The 13221-nt window shown below is 57.4% G+C and overlaps 1 protein-coding gene across 1 annotated transcript in view; it reads right to left on the bottom strand.

Moving 5' to 3' along the window:
- Window positions 1-13221, bottom strand: part of MAP3K12 (mitogen-activated protein kinase kinase kinase 12) — a 16462-nt gene extending 3241 nt beyond the window's left edge. The window contains exons 1-10 of the mRNA XM_039255050.1: window positions 13111-13221; window positions 3578-4059; window positions 3066-3249; window positions 2459-2650; window positions 2022-2180; window positions 1713-1871; window positions 928-1036; window positions 586-695; window positions 343-459; window positions 115-252 (exon numbers count right to left, since the gene is read on the bottom strand). Coding sequence (XP_039110981.1) covers window positions 115-252; window positions 343-459; window positions 586-695; window positions 928-1036; window positions 1713-1871; window positions 2022-2180; window positions 2459-2650; window positions 3066-3249; window positions 3578-4022 — 1613 coding nt within the window. The 5' untranslated portion in view covers window positions 4023-4059; window positions 13111-13221. The remainder of the gene's footprint in view (window positions 1-114; window positions 253-342; window positions 460-585; window positions 696-927; window positions 1037-1712; window positions 1872-2021; window positions 2181-2458; window positions 2651-3065; window positions 3250-3577; window positions 4060-13110) is intronic.

Below are 13221 nucleotides of genomic sequence, written 5' to 3'. Positions count from 1 at the left end.
GCACACGTCCCCACCTATATAGATCAATCTTCCTGGCATCCTTAACCTCCACCCCTGCCTTTGGCATCCCCCTTGCCATTCTTAAGCCTTGGCATTTGTGAACTCTGGTCCCACCTTTTACTGTGGGGTGACAGTTTCTGTGGGACATTCCTCTTCTTGATGAGCTTCTCCATCGTGTTCCCATGCAGAAGGCCTCGGGAAGGGTGTGACTTCAGCAGACCTGGACACCTCCGCTCTAAAGCTTGTTCCCTCCTGAAGACCAGACACCTCAGTAGGGCATGTGGTTGGAAAGGGGGGCCCAGGGTCACACGGAGATTTGGTCCCTAGGGGGCATGCGGTTACCTGAGCAGCTCCCGCTCCTTGAGCTCCAACTGCAACATGAGGGCATTAAGTTCCATGTACAGGTTGTTGGCCCTCTCCAACTTCCTTTCATAGTGCTCCCTGATGTCCAAGGCGTGTCTGAAACAGGCACAAGGGGCTCACAGCTGAACTAGGGTCACCTGGTGCTGTAATCCATCCCAGTCTCTGGGACCTGGCCTACGGCCCCTGCTGTTGACACGGTTCCCTTCCCAGACAGGCACACACCTGAGCTCCTCCCTCCTCCGCATCACCAGCTCCTCTTCTAGGCGGTGCAGACAGGTCCCTTCGGACTTAATTTTTTCAAAGTGCAGCTTTACCTCTTCGCGCCACTCTGCCTAGGGGGCGGGCAGACAATGAGGGGTGAGGGGCCGCACACCTGTAGGAAGCCTGGATGGGTGCTGCGCTGTTACCGACAGACTGGGAGCGAGAAGGGAGCAGGTGCCAGACTGGTCAAGATGGGGTCTCCGCCCTCTAAGAGCTAACCTCCCATTCAGTCGGCCCTTTCCCGCCCCCTCCCCCCACCAGGGCAGGAGTTGACGACGTATGACTTTCCCACCCACAGCACACCTGGGACTTGAAGTAAGTCTCCTGGGGTGTGGAGAGGACGTCGGCCGAGGCGATGTCCAGATGCAGCAGGATCTGGCGGAATGATGGACGATTTCGTGGCTTGCTGTTCCTGGAGGGAATGGGAGTCGGGGGAGGCAAAGGAATTATTTCAGGGAAGACCGGAAAGGAACCAGAGCATCCTTTCCCAAAGCAGGTCCTGGAGAATCCTAGAAAGTACTCTATGGCAAAAGTCCTGCAGGAAGGAAACCTATTTAATCCTACTTTCCAAGTTGGTTTGCCAAAACCTTTTTCTGAGTTAATTCCGTTAATAGAAACATACTTTGAAGTAAATGGTTACCAAAGATTAGAAATCTCCAACCTCCCTTCAGAGTCTAGGTTCCAAACAGGAGTTCAAGGCCCTCGCCTTCCTGAGTTCTAAGGCAGCCACCGTGAGGCTCAAACCGCCATGCTCAGTGGCTGTGCCTGCCCTTCCCAGGCACACCAGAGCAGCTCTGGGCAGCAGATACCGGCGGCCCTGTTTTACAGACGAGGGTGCCACTTGCTCAGCGTTGCATAGAGCGACCTAGTGGACCCTCGTAGGTTCTGGATCAGTTCAGCAACACTCCGCTGGAAGTTGCAGTCCTCTTGATCCGTGCCCTGAATCCTGAGGCCTTGGAAAGCCATATGGGGGAGGTCTGTCCCTTTTTCCGCCTTCAGGATTCTGGGCCTGGACTGCCTGGGTCCTAGGTGCTGGCTTAACCATCAGCGACAACCCTCCCTTCCCAGCTTTGCCAGGCCATCCTTACCAGCACTGGCGAAGCAGAATTTTGAAGCCGTCTGGGCAGCTGGAGGGCACAGGCAGATGGAGGCTGTTGCTTCCTACACCCCAGATGATGGCTGAGGAATCCACGTCTTTGTAGGGGATCTCACCAGTCAGCAGTTCCCACAGCACCACACCAAAGGACCTGGGGATAAAAGGGGACATCCCTTGGGAGGGGCTCCCTTGAGAGGCCCTGGCTGCTGGGCTCCTCTCCTTGCACTCAGGCCCCCGAAACCTCCTCCCTGTCCCCGGGGTTGGCCACCGGCCAGTCTCAGTCCTCAAACCTGGCCCTCACCAGATGTCGACCTTCTCAGACACAGGCTCGTTGCGGATCACTTCAGGGGCCATCCAGGCTACTGTCCCTGCAAAGGACATCTTGGTGCTCTTGTCACTCAGCTCCTTGGAAGTGCCAAAATCGGAGATCTTCACCACATCGTCGTACGTGATTAGCATGCTGGTAAAGATCGTAGTCAGCTGGGGTCCAGGCCCCTCCGCACCTCATCTAAGCTGCAGCAACTCTCTAACCTTCTGTTTTAAGTCATTTGGGACACCCACAGGTACGGGGCTTGCCACAGCCCTCCCAAGACAGGACTGTCATTTGAGAGGGGTTTTTGAGACGGCCACGTGAGCTTAGGACAGGGTTTGGAAGCTGGGACGTGGCTACGCTAAGAGGTGGGGTCACCTGCAGGAGACCATGCACACCAGCTTCTCTGTGCTCGCTTGCTTACTCACTTGGGGGACTTGAGGTCTCTATGGATAATCTTGTGCAGGTGCAGGTAGTTCATGCCACCGGCGATGCCCATGGACCAGTCAACCAGCAATGAGGGGGTGACAGGGCGGCCAGCCCGCAGTACCTCATACAGCTGGCCCTGGGCGCAGAACTCCATGAGGATGCAGTAGCAGGGAGCCTGGGTGCACACGCCCCTGGGGGCCAAACAATGGCGTGAGGGCCTCAGCTGGCCTAGCACTCCCGATTCACACCTGGAACCCCCATTCCCACGCAGCCCATTCGGGCATCGTCTTTGGGAAAAGGTGGGGTTGGGGCACCTAGGTGGCTCACTCGATTAAGCCTCCAACTCAGGTCATGATCTCACGGTCCGTGAGTTCGAGCCCCGCATCTGGCTCCAGCTCAGAGCCTGGAGCCTGCCTTGGATTCTGTCTCACTAGCTTTCTGCCCCTCCCCAGCTTGAACTCTGTCTGTCTCTGTCTCTTTCTATCAAAAATAAACATACATTTAAAAAAACTAATTTAAAAAAAAAAAAAGGAAAGAATGGAGTTGATCCCTGCTGCCCAAGCAGGTCCCTGCCCACAGCAGAGTGGCCCCTGCCCTGGACCTTACTTGAAGGTGATGATGTTGGGGTGCTTCAGCTTTCGTAGGTGCTTGATGTCGGTCTCCTTCAGGTCCCGTACCTTCTTCACAGCCACCTCCTCCCCATGGAAGCGCCCCAGGAAGACAGCGCCCTGGGCCCCTGAGCCCACCCACTGCAGGTCGAGGATTTCCTCAAAGGGGACCTCCCAAAGGTCTGTGAACAGGAGGCACAGTGCCACAAGGCTCAGAGAAAGCCGCGCTCGGGGCCTTGTGATGGTCAGGCAAGGGGGACGCACTGGGCTGGCCGAAATGACTCAGGGTGGCCAAGGCTGGAAAGTAGCCAAAACAGACCATGAAGACTAGGTTTGGGGGGGCCCGGTATGGAACCAAACAGGCATCTTCCAAAGCAGGGGGGAAGCCGGTGGCTGATGGACAGTTGAGGGGCTATGGCCGGGCTTGGGGAAACAAAGGGGCATCAGGGGATTAGGTGGGGACGTCCCACAGATCCCGGTGAGACGGGCTCCCGCGAAGACACGGCCTACCTTCTTGCTGCTGCTTGTGCTCTGTGGAGTAGGCTTTGCCGATCATGGTCCAGACAGGGCGCAGGCAGCCGAAGAGCCCTTCTAGGAAGCCACTGCCACTCTGGCACTGCAGCCGCACCTCATCTGCTCGAACTCTGGACGCCCGACTCTCAGGGGACCCAGTGGCTCCCCCTGGGCCCCCTGCATCCTGCTCGTGGAGCTGCAGGACACTATTGGCAAAAGGCTCAGGGGGCGGCTCTCCGCCTGGGGAGGGGCTGGGTCCGCCCCCACCCTGCCCACTGAGCGGCACCACATCTCGAAGTACACACTGGGTGGGCGTCAGGTCCTTCTCGGGAGTGCAATCGGAAGTGTCTGGGTCAAGCTTGCGCATAGACGCCTCACTTAGTGTGGACACGAAGCCCCCAAAGGAAGGGGAGGGTGTGCGGGTCTCGTGGAGGCAGGCCATGGCCTCTGGGCCCGGGCGTGGTGGCCAGCGGTGGGCCCTATGGAAACAAAGGCAGGAGGGATGGTGGGCCCGAGGTGCGCCAGCTTGGAACGCTCACCTTAGAGGCAGAGGCCTGGGCGGGGGATCTGCGCTCATAACAGCCCAGTGACACTCGAGGGGCGCCTGGGTGGCTCAGTCGGTTGAGCACCCGACTTCGGCTCAGGTCATGATCTCACAGTTCATGGGTTCGAGCCCCGCGTCAGGCTCTGTGCTGACTGCCAGCTCAGAGCCTGGAGCTGGTTTCAGATTCTGTATCTCCCTCTCTCTCTGACCCTTCCCGCTCACACTGTCTCTCTCTCTCTCTCTCTCTCTCTCTCTCTCTCTCAGAAACAAATAAAACATTAAAAAAATATTAAAAAAAAAAAAAAAAAGGAAGCGACACCCAAGCCTCACTCCCCTTGGGTCCCCTCCACGTTTCACCTGGGACCCCTCTTAGGAACACGATCCACAAGCTTGCTCTCAAGCATCTATTAGTAACGTACCTGAGTATCCCCGTCAAGTAGACACAGGTAGCAGCCCCACTCAGGTACATACCTGCTGGTAAGCTAGGTCTGAAACTCCAGTACTCTGGCAACAGACTAGTTTCCTTATCCTCCCTCGTAAGATTACTGAAAGTCCCCTCCGGAGCTCATTTTTCATTCCCTTGAAGCTCCCATGCACACACATGCATGGTCTAAGGGTCTCTCAGACACGCCTGTTTTACTCTGAGTCTCAACTGTAGGCACACAGTAGGCACACACTTAGATCTCCCTCGCACGGAGGCTCATGCACGTGACGCTCAGGCACTCTTCGATGACGTTCCTGGGCCTCCCACATGCCAGCACCCGGGGCTCCCTGCTCGTGTACTTACACGTGAAACAGCTGAGGCCTCGCGGGAACTCTAAACTCAGGTGAGAATCATCCTAAGGCACGCTCGGGGCTCTAATCAGGGTCTCCCTCTCCAGGGCTCACAGGTACACACCCGGGTAAGTGAAGCCCACAACCAGTCAGCTCTCTTGTCCCCCAGCACAGCTGGGGGCAAAGGCAGAAGCATCCAGAGGGGGAAGCAGGTGGGGGGAACACAGACGCAGGAGGAGGCTGCCGACTGCTTCACCCCCCATGTGCTGCCTGTCACCTGATCTGCTGCTCCCCCAGGGGGTCGGTCTCCTTTCCTCTTTCTCCATTCCCATCCCCAGCTGCCCAAACCAAGAGCCAGCTTTCCAGACAACGGAGATTTGTCCCAATTTGTAACTAGGTGCTATTTAAAAGGTAACCATTAAAATAAAAAATCTGAATTGTAGCTTTTGCCACCACCTGGCTGTGTAACCTCAGGCAAACTAGATCTGGGCCTCAATTTCTCCAGCGGTACAAAGGGATAGACGAGCTCTCAGGCACAGCGAATTCTTCAACCTGTACCAAACCTGTCCAGAGCTTGACATCTGGAGCCATTCTGGTCTTCTGTCTCCCTCCACATCTAGTCAGCTAACAAATCATGAGCTGTGATGATTCCTGAGGGCTGTTCCTCAGAGTAGGGGCCTCCGGGAACCCCTGCATCAGAGCCTCTGAGTCACAAACGGGAGACAGGAATCTACACATAAAAAGGGGTCACTGGATGACGACACAGATAGACAGGTTTGGCCCCTCCGTCGGTCTCAGCTCTTGTAACAACTTCCAGGCGTCTCAAGGACTTTTTCACCGGGTGTGGGGTGGGCCTGGAACCTGCATACTTAACAAGCACCTCAGGTGATTCCTACTGGAATCGGCCCCTCTGAAAAGCTGACCCAACGCCATTCTAGTTACTGTCTTAGTTCAGGCCTCATTAGCTGTGTCACTTAGCCCAGAACCACTGACTCTTAGTCTCCTATACTTGCACTTGCGCCGCCCCTTCCCCCCCCTCCATTTTCCACCAGCCTTTACAAGGATCTTTCTAAAACACAGATTGGCCAGGACCCTCTCTTCTGTTTCCAGCCCTTTAGTGACCCCCACTGCCCTTGGTCCAGCAGCCTCCTCTCCACGCTCTGGTCCCTCCCCAGCCTCCTCTCCCACTGACGCTGGTGTTCGGACTAGACAGAACTGTGCCCGCTACCGGGGTACCGTCAGGCTTTTGTGCCAGGACACCTAATGATAATGGCTAACTCTTACGGAAGGCTTACTATGTATGTTAGCCTCTGTCAATAGGCGCATTAACTCATTTAATCCTCAAAATGAAACTCCCCCCTAGTGACAGAGGTACTGGATAATCTGCCCAGGGTGCCTTAGATGGGAAGACGCCCAAGCTCCGCCCCCAGGCCTTCTCTGCCAGGGAGGCGCTTCTCAAGCCCCTTCTCTCCAAATCTCCATCCTCGAAGTCTGTCCCCCTCCCTTTCCCCGCCACTCTAAGTTACTGTCCCTTCTGGGGCTGGCACAGCCCCCTGCGCTTCCTCCATCATGGCTCCCGTTATCCGGGACGCACAGTGTGTTCGGGCGTGTCGGGCTCCTCTGAGAGCCTGGACTCCTAGAAGGCCTCTAGCTTTCGCACGGGGTCCCAGGGCTTCACAAGACACGAGGGTGGGGGGGGGGGGACCGGGGAGGGGGGCGCTGGCAGGGCGGTAGTCTCCAAGACCGTCCCTACACTAGGTACGCTGTACCTCCCTGGCTCTTCGCCACCACCCAAGGAAGGAGCCGTTACCATTGGTCCCTTTATATTCTGTAGGAAACTGAGGCTCAGAAAGCTGAAGTCACAGATCCAGCCTCTGAATCCTCAACATATGCTACGAGCCAGCGGCGCCTCGGAGGGGTTAGATGTACACTGTAACGCCAAAGACAAACACAAGCCAGGAATTTACTCTGCGGGACCCGAGCGCTCCCGCCCGGCAGGTGCCCAGCGGCGAGGTCGGGACCGGGCGCTCGCAGGTCCCGCGGGAAGCCCCAGCGGGGGCCCTTTGAGGCGGGGACGAACGGGTTACGGCCCCGGCGCCCCCTCCCCCTTCCCGACCTCCTTCCCGGCCGTCACGTGGCGCGGGGCGCGTGGCCGGGACCGGGCGGGGGCCTGGCGGCTGAAGGAGGGGGTCCGGGCGGGGGAAGGGGAGGGGACACAGCGGGTTGGGGGAAGCGCTGGGCGCTGCGGCGTAACCATGACGACTGGGCCCGAGGCGGCATGTGAAGTCACCAGGACAAGATTAGCCCAGAGTCACGTGAGCGGCGGGGGCGGGGCCGCGCCTGGGCCCCGCCCCTGACCCGGTCTGGCCCATGTGCTGATTCCCCGGGTGGCTGCGGGGACGCATCCCCGACCCCCTCAACCCGCCGCTTGCGTGTTCCCCTCCTTCGCATACCTCCCTTGACCCGTCATGCAGACAGATCACCAGCCGGGGCACCGAGCCGAGGGCGAACGATTGATGTCGGAGAGAGCCGACTTGGGCTGGCATCGGGGGTGCAGTGCCACAGAGAAAGCAGGAGATGGGGAGATAGGGAGACCGACACAGAGAGAGGGCCACAGGCACACCCGGAGAGGGAGGGACGAGCGGAGACATTCACAGAGACCGAAACGGAGCGAAGCGCAGGCAGCGCCAAATCTCAGAAGGATGGATTGAACAACTGGATGCGCAAAGCAGAGGACACCGAGGAAAAGTAGCCGAGAAAGAACTGGAAAACGCTGAACCCACCTGCGTCGTTCCTCATGCTTTCCTATTTAGAAGCGGGGCCTTGACCAGGCACAACACCTAGCTTTCTAAAGGCAGTTCTCAGCCCTCGCACGGGCTGGGCAACTAGGAGTTTTAGGCATGGAGAGGATGGCACGCTCGGAGCTTGCCGCCAAGCCTCCCTCCAGTTCCCCAGGCTTCCCCCGAGGCCCCTCCGGTATTCAGGGCTAGCAACTAGGGAGACGGAGAGAGACGCCGTTTCACCTGTTTGTCTTTAGGGCGGTGGGAGTACCCGAAGTAGGAGATGGGACCCAGGGAGAGGGAGGGAACCCAGCCAGGCCCTGAGGCCGGCCCTCATCCTGTGCTTAGACTGATGTGGCCGTCCCTCCTGACCTGAGGGAGCAGGGGGAAGCGAAGGCCCTAGGGAGCTACAGGCAACTGGAGATTACTCTCCCAACAGCCCCCCCTCCATCACTGTTTCCTTTATCTCCAACCTGCCAGCTGTGACCCACTGCCCACCCCTCCCCTCCAGCCAGGCCTTGGCGCCTGGGCTTTGGGGGGCAGATCATGGCTAGGAGCCCCTAGCCAAGACGTTCAGTCACCCTGGGGAGGGGCGCTGTCTCCCTAGCCATCAATTATGCAGAGCATGGGGGAAGGGCAGGGATGTGACAGGAGGGGGTGGAGAGCTCTGTCATTTTGTCAACTGTAGTTCCTAAGTGCTTACTGCGCAGAATTCCAGACCGGGTGAGGGGACCGGGTGGTCCCTAAACTATACATCCGCCAGGGGAAAACGCTCTCCGGACACCCTGGGAGGTCCTAATTCAGTTTCAGCTACCAGGGCAGCGCTTGCCGCCTCAGGGGCCTGCGGTGGGATGGGGGGCAAGGGAGGTCCCCCTGTTGACTCTTCCTCCTGGATTCTCCTGCCTGAGGTGCTGGAGGCTTGTGGCAAGGGAACCCTTTGAAGTCCTTCCTGCCATGTCCCATTCGAACAGGAGAATCTCAACGCCAAGCCGCGTGTCGGGCAGTCTTGGGGGCTCAGAGGAGAGGCAAGGCCATCTGTCTAAATCGCGGGCTTTCACCCTGAGCACTCACCAGGGTCCTGAACCTGGGTCTGCACTCAGGAATACAAGGAAGACCCCCGCCCTTCTCTCTCCACTGGGTGGGGGTGGGAAGGCAGGTCTTCACAGGGAAAGGAGACCTGAGACATTGGGAGGCTAGTTCCACCTGTGCGGGCTTCGGAGAGCCTGACAGGCTAAAGGACCGTGACCTCTCCTGACCTTGCCTCCTGGCCACTAGCAGCAGCTGTTTTTCTAAATTTTGAATGCAAAGTTCTTCCCAGAGGGAAAAAACTACAGCTTTCTCAATGCCTTCATGAGGGGAAGAACCGGGAGATCACCTCTAAATCTGGGCCCTTGCCATCTTTATACAGAGCCAGCCCTGAGACCCCCTAGCTGCCACCACCTCTTCTTCCAGTGGGCTGGGCGGTGATGGGGCTGGGGGAGGGGGCAGGGCTGTTTAGGAAAACAGAGCAAGCTTTGGATTGGGAGAGATCAGAGCCAGAACCTCAGTTTTGCCACTAGTTAAAGACTGGAACCCCTCCAAGACTCCCAACCCTGTCTTACGGGGTGGGGACAGTTAAGACGATGTGGGGGAATGTCTTGAGCACAGTGCCTGGCTCCTGGCATCTTCCTGGCTGGCTGGCCATCAGGTCTATCTCTGTGGGCTCTGGAGATGCCCATCTCTTATGTCTGACCAGAAAAAGGGAGACTTGGTCTCTGACCTTCTACTTTCCCAGGACAGATCTTGACTTCAGGCTCCAGGGAAACCGGGTCACAATGACAGTGGTGTGCTGGAGTCCCCAGCCCGCTGCCCTACCAGAACTTCAGTCCTTCCTCTGCAGAGCCTACCATTCCATCCCCCCCCCCCCCCCCCCCCCCCCCCCCCCCCCCCCGCCGCCAACCCCTCGGCGAAGGGAGAAGGCCTGCACGCCATACTCAACCCCTGGCCATCGTGGCCCAGGGTCACCCCTTCAGCCCTATTCCTTAAGGTCCGAAGGGAGGGGGAGGAACAAGGTATGAAGGGCCACAGGGTCCCTCCTACTCAGGCCCTCAGATGGACCTGGAAGAAGTTCAGCATATTTAAACAAATAGCTCCTGGGGGGGGGGGTGTTGTGTATACATTTAAAAAGACCTGGAAGACAAAAAATAATAAAGATTGATCGATCGGTCTGTCTGGAAGGACAGATACCAAAGTGGAACAGTTCCTAGGTAGGTGGGGTTGTGGGTGTTTTTTATTTTTCCCTTGTGACTGAATTTTTCTAATATTTCAGTAACAACTTTGACTGGTATTTAAAATAATAAAAAATTGGGACGCCTTGGTGGCTCGGTCGGTTAAGTGTCTGACGCTTGATCTGGGCTCAGGTCGTGATGCCACGGTTGGGGAGTTCAAGCCCCACATCGGGCTCTACGCTGGCAGCGTGGAGCCTGCTTGGGAGTCTGTCTCCCCCCCGCTGCCCCTTCCCTGCTGGTTTGTGCTCTCTCAGAATAAATAAACTTAAAAAATAAAATAATAGGGGCGCCTGGGTGGCTCAGTTGGTTAAGTGTCCAACTTCGGCTCAGGTCATGATCTCACAGTTCGTGGGTTCGAGCCCCGTGTCGGGCTCTGTGCTGACAGCTAGGCAGAGCCTGGAGCCTGCTTCCGATCCTGTGTCTCCTCTCTCTGCCTCTTCCTCACTCGCACTCTGTCTCACTCTGTCTCTCAAAAATAAATACATGTACAGAAAGTTTTAAAAAATAATTTAAAAACTCGATTTTGACTTGAAAACGAGGAAATAAAAATCAGGGTGCTCACCCATTCCTGTCACCTAGCTTGGGACAGTGAGCCATCCAGGGAAGGTGGGCGGCCTGGGAATCAGAGAGGCTTGGCTGAGGTCCTGACTCTGCTCCTCACCAGGCGGGCAACCTGGAGTAAGAGACTTCTGAACAAACCTGTTTCTTCTTTCCGAAAGGGCACGGTGGGACCGCAGTATATAACATGCTGGCTAAGACAGGCTCTGGGTCAGACAGGCCTGGGTTCAAGACCTAAGCTCTTGCCACTAACTGCTTTTTAGACTTTGAACAGATTACTTTTTTTTTTTTTTTTTTTTTAGTAAATGTTTTGAGAGAGAGAGAGTGAGAGCCGAGGAGCGGCAGAGAGAGGGGGGGAGAGAGAGAATCCCAAGCAGGCTTCGTGCTGCCAGGGCAGAACCCGACATGGGGCTTGAACCCACAAACCATGAGATCACAGGCTGAGCTGAAGTCGGACACTCAACCGACTGGGCCACCCAGGTGCCCCCGGATTCCTAGGTTAAATTGTAGTTTCCTCATCCCTAAAATAGAGATGATGATTAACACGACCCAACTCTTAGTCTTGTTTTTAACACTAGGAAGCTAATCCGAATAAAGTTCCTGGCCTGGTACCGGGCACATAGGGAGTCTCCATAAACATTAGCCGTGCAGAAGGTGCCTAGCAAGCAGCAGCAGCAGCAGGGTTTTTAGAAATGTGATTCCCTTCTTTCCCTTTTCCTCATTTGCAGCAGAGAGGGTGCAGGTGGAAACGGAGGTGGTAAGCAAACATGAGGGGAAAAAAGGAGAGCAAAAAAAGAGGGGACCGAAGACCAATGGCTTTCTATCCCGGATGATCCTGAGTGTCCTCTGCAATAGTGTCCCTGTCTCCTCACGTCACCTTCCCCCAACACACAGATGACCCTGGTCCTTCTAGGAGCAAATGAAGCAGACAGACCAGTCTCCGTGGCCAGCCCCTCCTAAAGCCGTCATGGCGCCTGCTGGCCCATCTCCACAGTGTCCCCTCCTGGACGGCTTGACTCCCTAGTCCCTTCTTCCTCCTGAGCCCAGGCAAGGGAGAGGAAGGACCGCACGTGAGAAGCCACTGGGTGAGTCTGGGGTGGTGGGTACTAGGACTTAGGGTCCTCTTCCTGGCAAAGCCAGGCGACCACACTATCACCTCCAGGGGAAGGACTGGGAGACGGCATCTGGTTTTGGGAGGGCTTCTGCCAGCCTCAGCTGTAAGGACACAGGACGTCCAAGCCAGTCCTTCCTTAAACTTGCCACCGCGGCCCATAACCGGGTTTGGTCCGGGGACGGGTATTTAGTTGCATCTTCATGGGGCTGGAGTTGGGGTGTCACCGTTGGTCGCCCCAGCATCACCTCCGTGCCCACTGTGAGAACGGAGGAGTGGCAGGCTCACGAGGGCAAACGTTTTCGACCACCCTGAAGTGTGAGATGGGAGAGAGCAGGCCCTGGACGAAGCTCTGGGGAACTCTGCTGTCTGGACGGGAAGGCCGGGGAGCCCTTGAGCCTGCCTTCCCTTGGTATGACCCTCGGGTTGAAAATCAGAGCTCCCAGAGCCATGGAGTGGAACCCACGAGTTGGAAGGGAATGCTATTTGGAGGGAGGCCCTGCTGTGGCCAAGAGGACTCTGGGTGAGGGACAGACCTCAAGCACTCTCCCTCTTGGTGACGGCCACCCACCCACTCTCCTCCCAAGAGGGAGCAGGTGCAGAGTTAAAGTCGCTGAAGGCGGGACTCCTCCCTCGATGCTAAGGGACACCCCCACCGGATTTCCTTCCACTCTGTATAGAGCCTCTGACCCCTTCTCTTCCCTCTCCTCAACCAAGACCACGGTTATCAGGAATCAACTGTGTGAAACAGATTCTTGCTTATTTTTAAGCCAAGGAGTTTGAGAAATGTTTGGGGGGGAAAGGGAGGAGGTTCCTGAAAGGCCTGGGTGGGGGAAGTGGGTTAGGGGAGATAGAGGAGATGAAGAGCAAGAGGGAGAAAGCCACAAATGAATGGGGGAGGGGAGGAAGCAACAGCTGGATGGGGAAGGTGAATGCCACAGCTGGAGGCGATTAGGGGCATCAGAGGGACAGGGAGGAGGACCGTCACCTGGGCATCCAGGAACAGGTGCTCTCGGCCTATAACCCTCAGGTGCAGCGGGTTGAGTGTGAGAGTGGGGGTGGCGGGGAAGAGGACGGTGGGCGCATCAGGCCCCGTCCTTCCTTTCCTTCCTTGAGGGGGCCCAAAGTCTTCCTCCTCCTTCCCTCTCCCCCTTCTGGAGGATGAGTGGGAGGAGAGGAGGACGTTCTCTTGCCCGCTGTCCTTTAAGTCTGTCCCCCAATCATCTCCCCCACCCCCACCCCATACGGTCCTTTCCGGCTCTAGAGGCCCTTCGTCTCCAAGCTGGGCCGCGGCGTCCCTCCGCTCCGTTCCCCTCCTTCCCATCCCCACAGACGTCGGGTCCAGGTCCCCAGTTCCTCCGCCCCACAACCTCAGCATCCCCGCGCCACCCTCCCCCACCCCGCCACATCTGCATCCCGACCCTCCCTCCGTACCCGGATCCCAGGACCCGGACCCATCCCTGCCCTCTACCCCCCCAACTCGGCCAGGCTCTCACCTCGGGGGCTCCGCGGCCGCAGCACAAAAGGCGGCGCTGCTGCAGCTCGGCTCCGGATGCTGCTCCCGCCTCCTCCTCCTTCTCCTCCTCCTTCTCTCCTCCCCCCGCTGC

Source organism: Hyaena hyaena, unplaced genomic scaffold (assembly GCF_003009895.1).
Source record: "Hyaena hyaena isolate Hyena2069 unplaced genomic scaffold, ASM300989v1 scaffold_510, whole genome shotgun sequence".
NCBI lineage: Eukaryota > Metazoa > Chordata > Mammalia > Carnivora > Hyaenidae > Hyaena > Hyaena hyaena.
The sequence above is the reverse complement of the archived record's forward strand: the minus strand, read 5'-3'. Positions and strand labels throughout refer to the sequence as shown.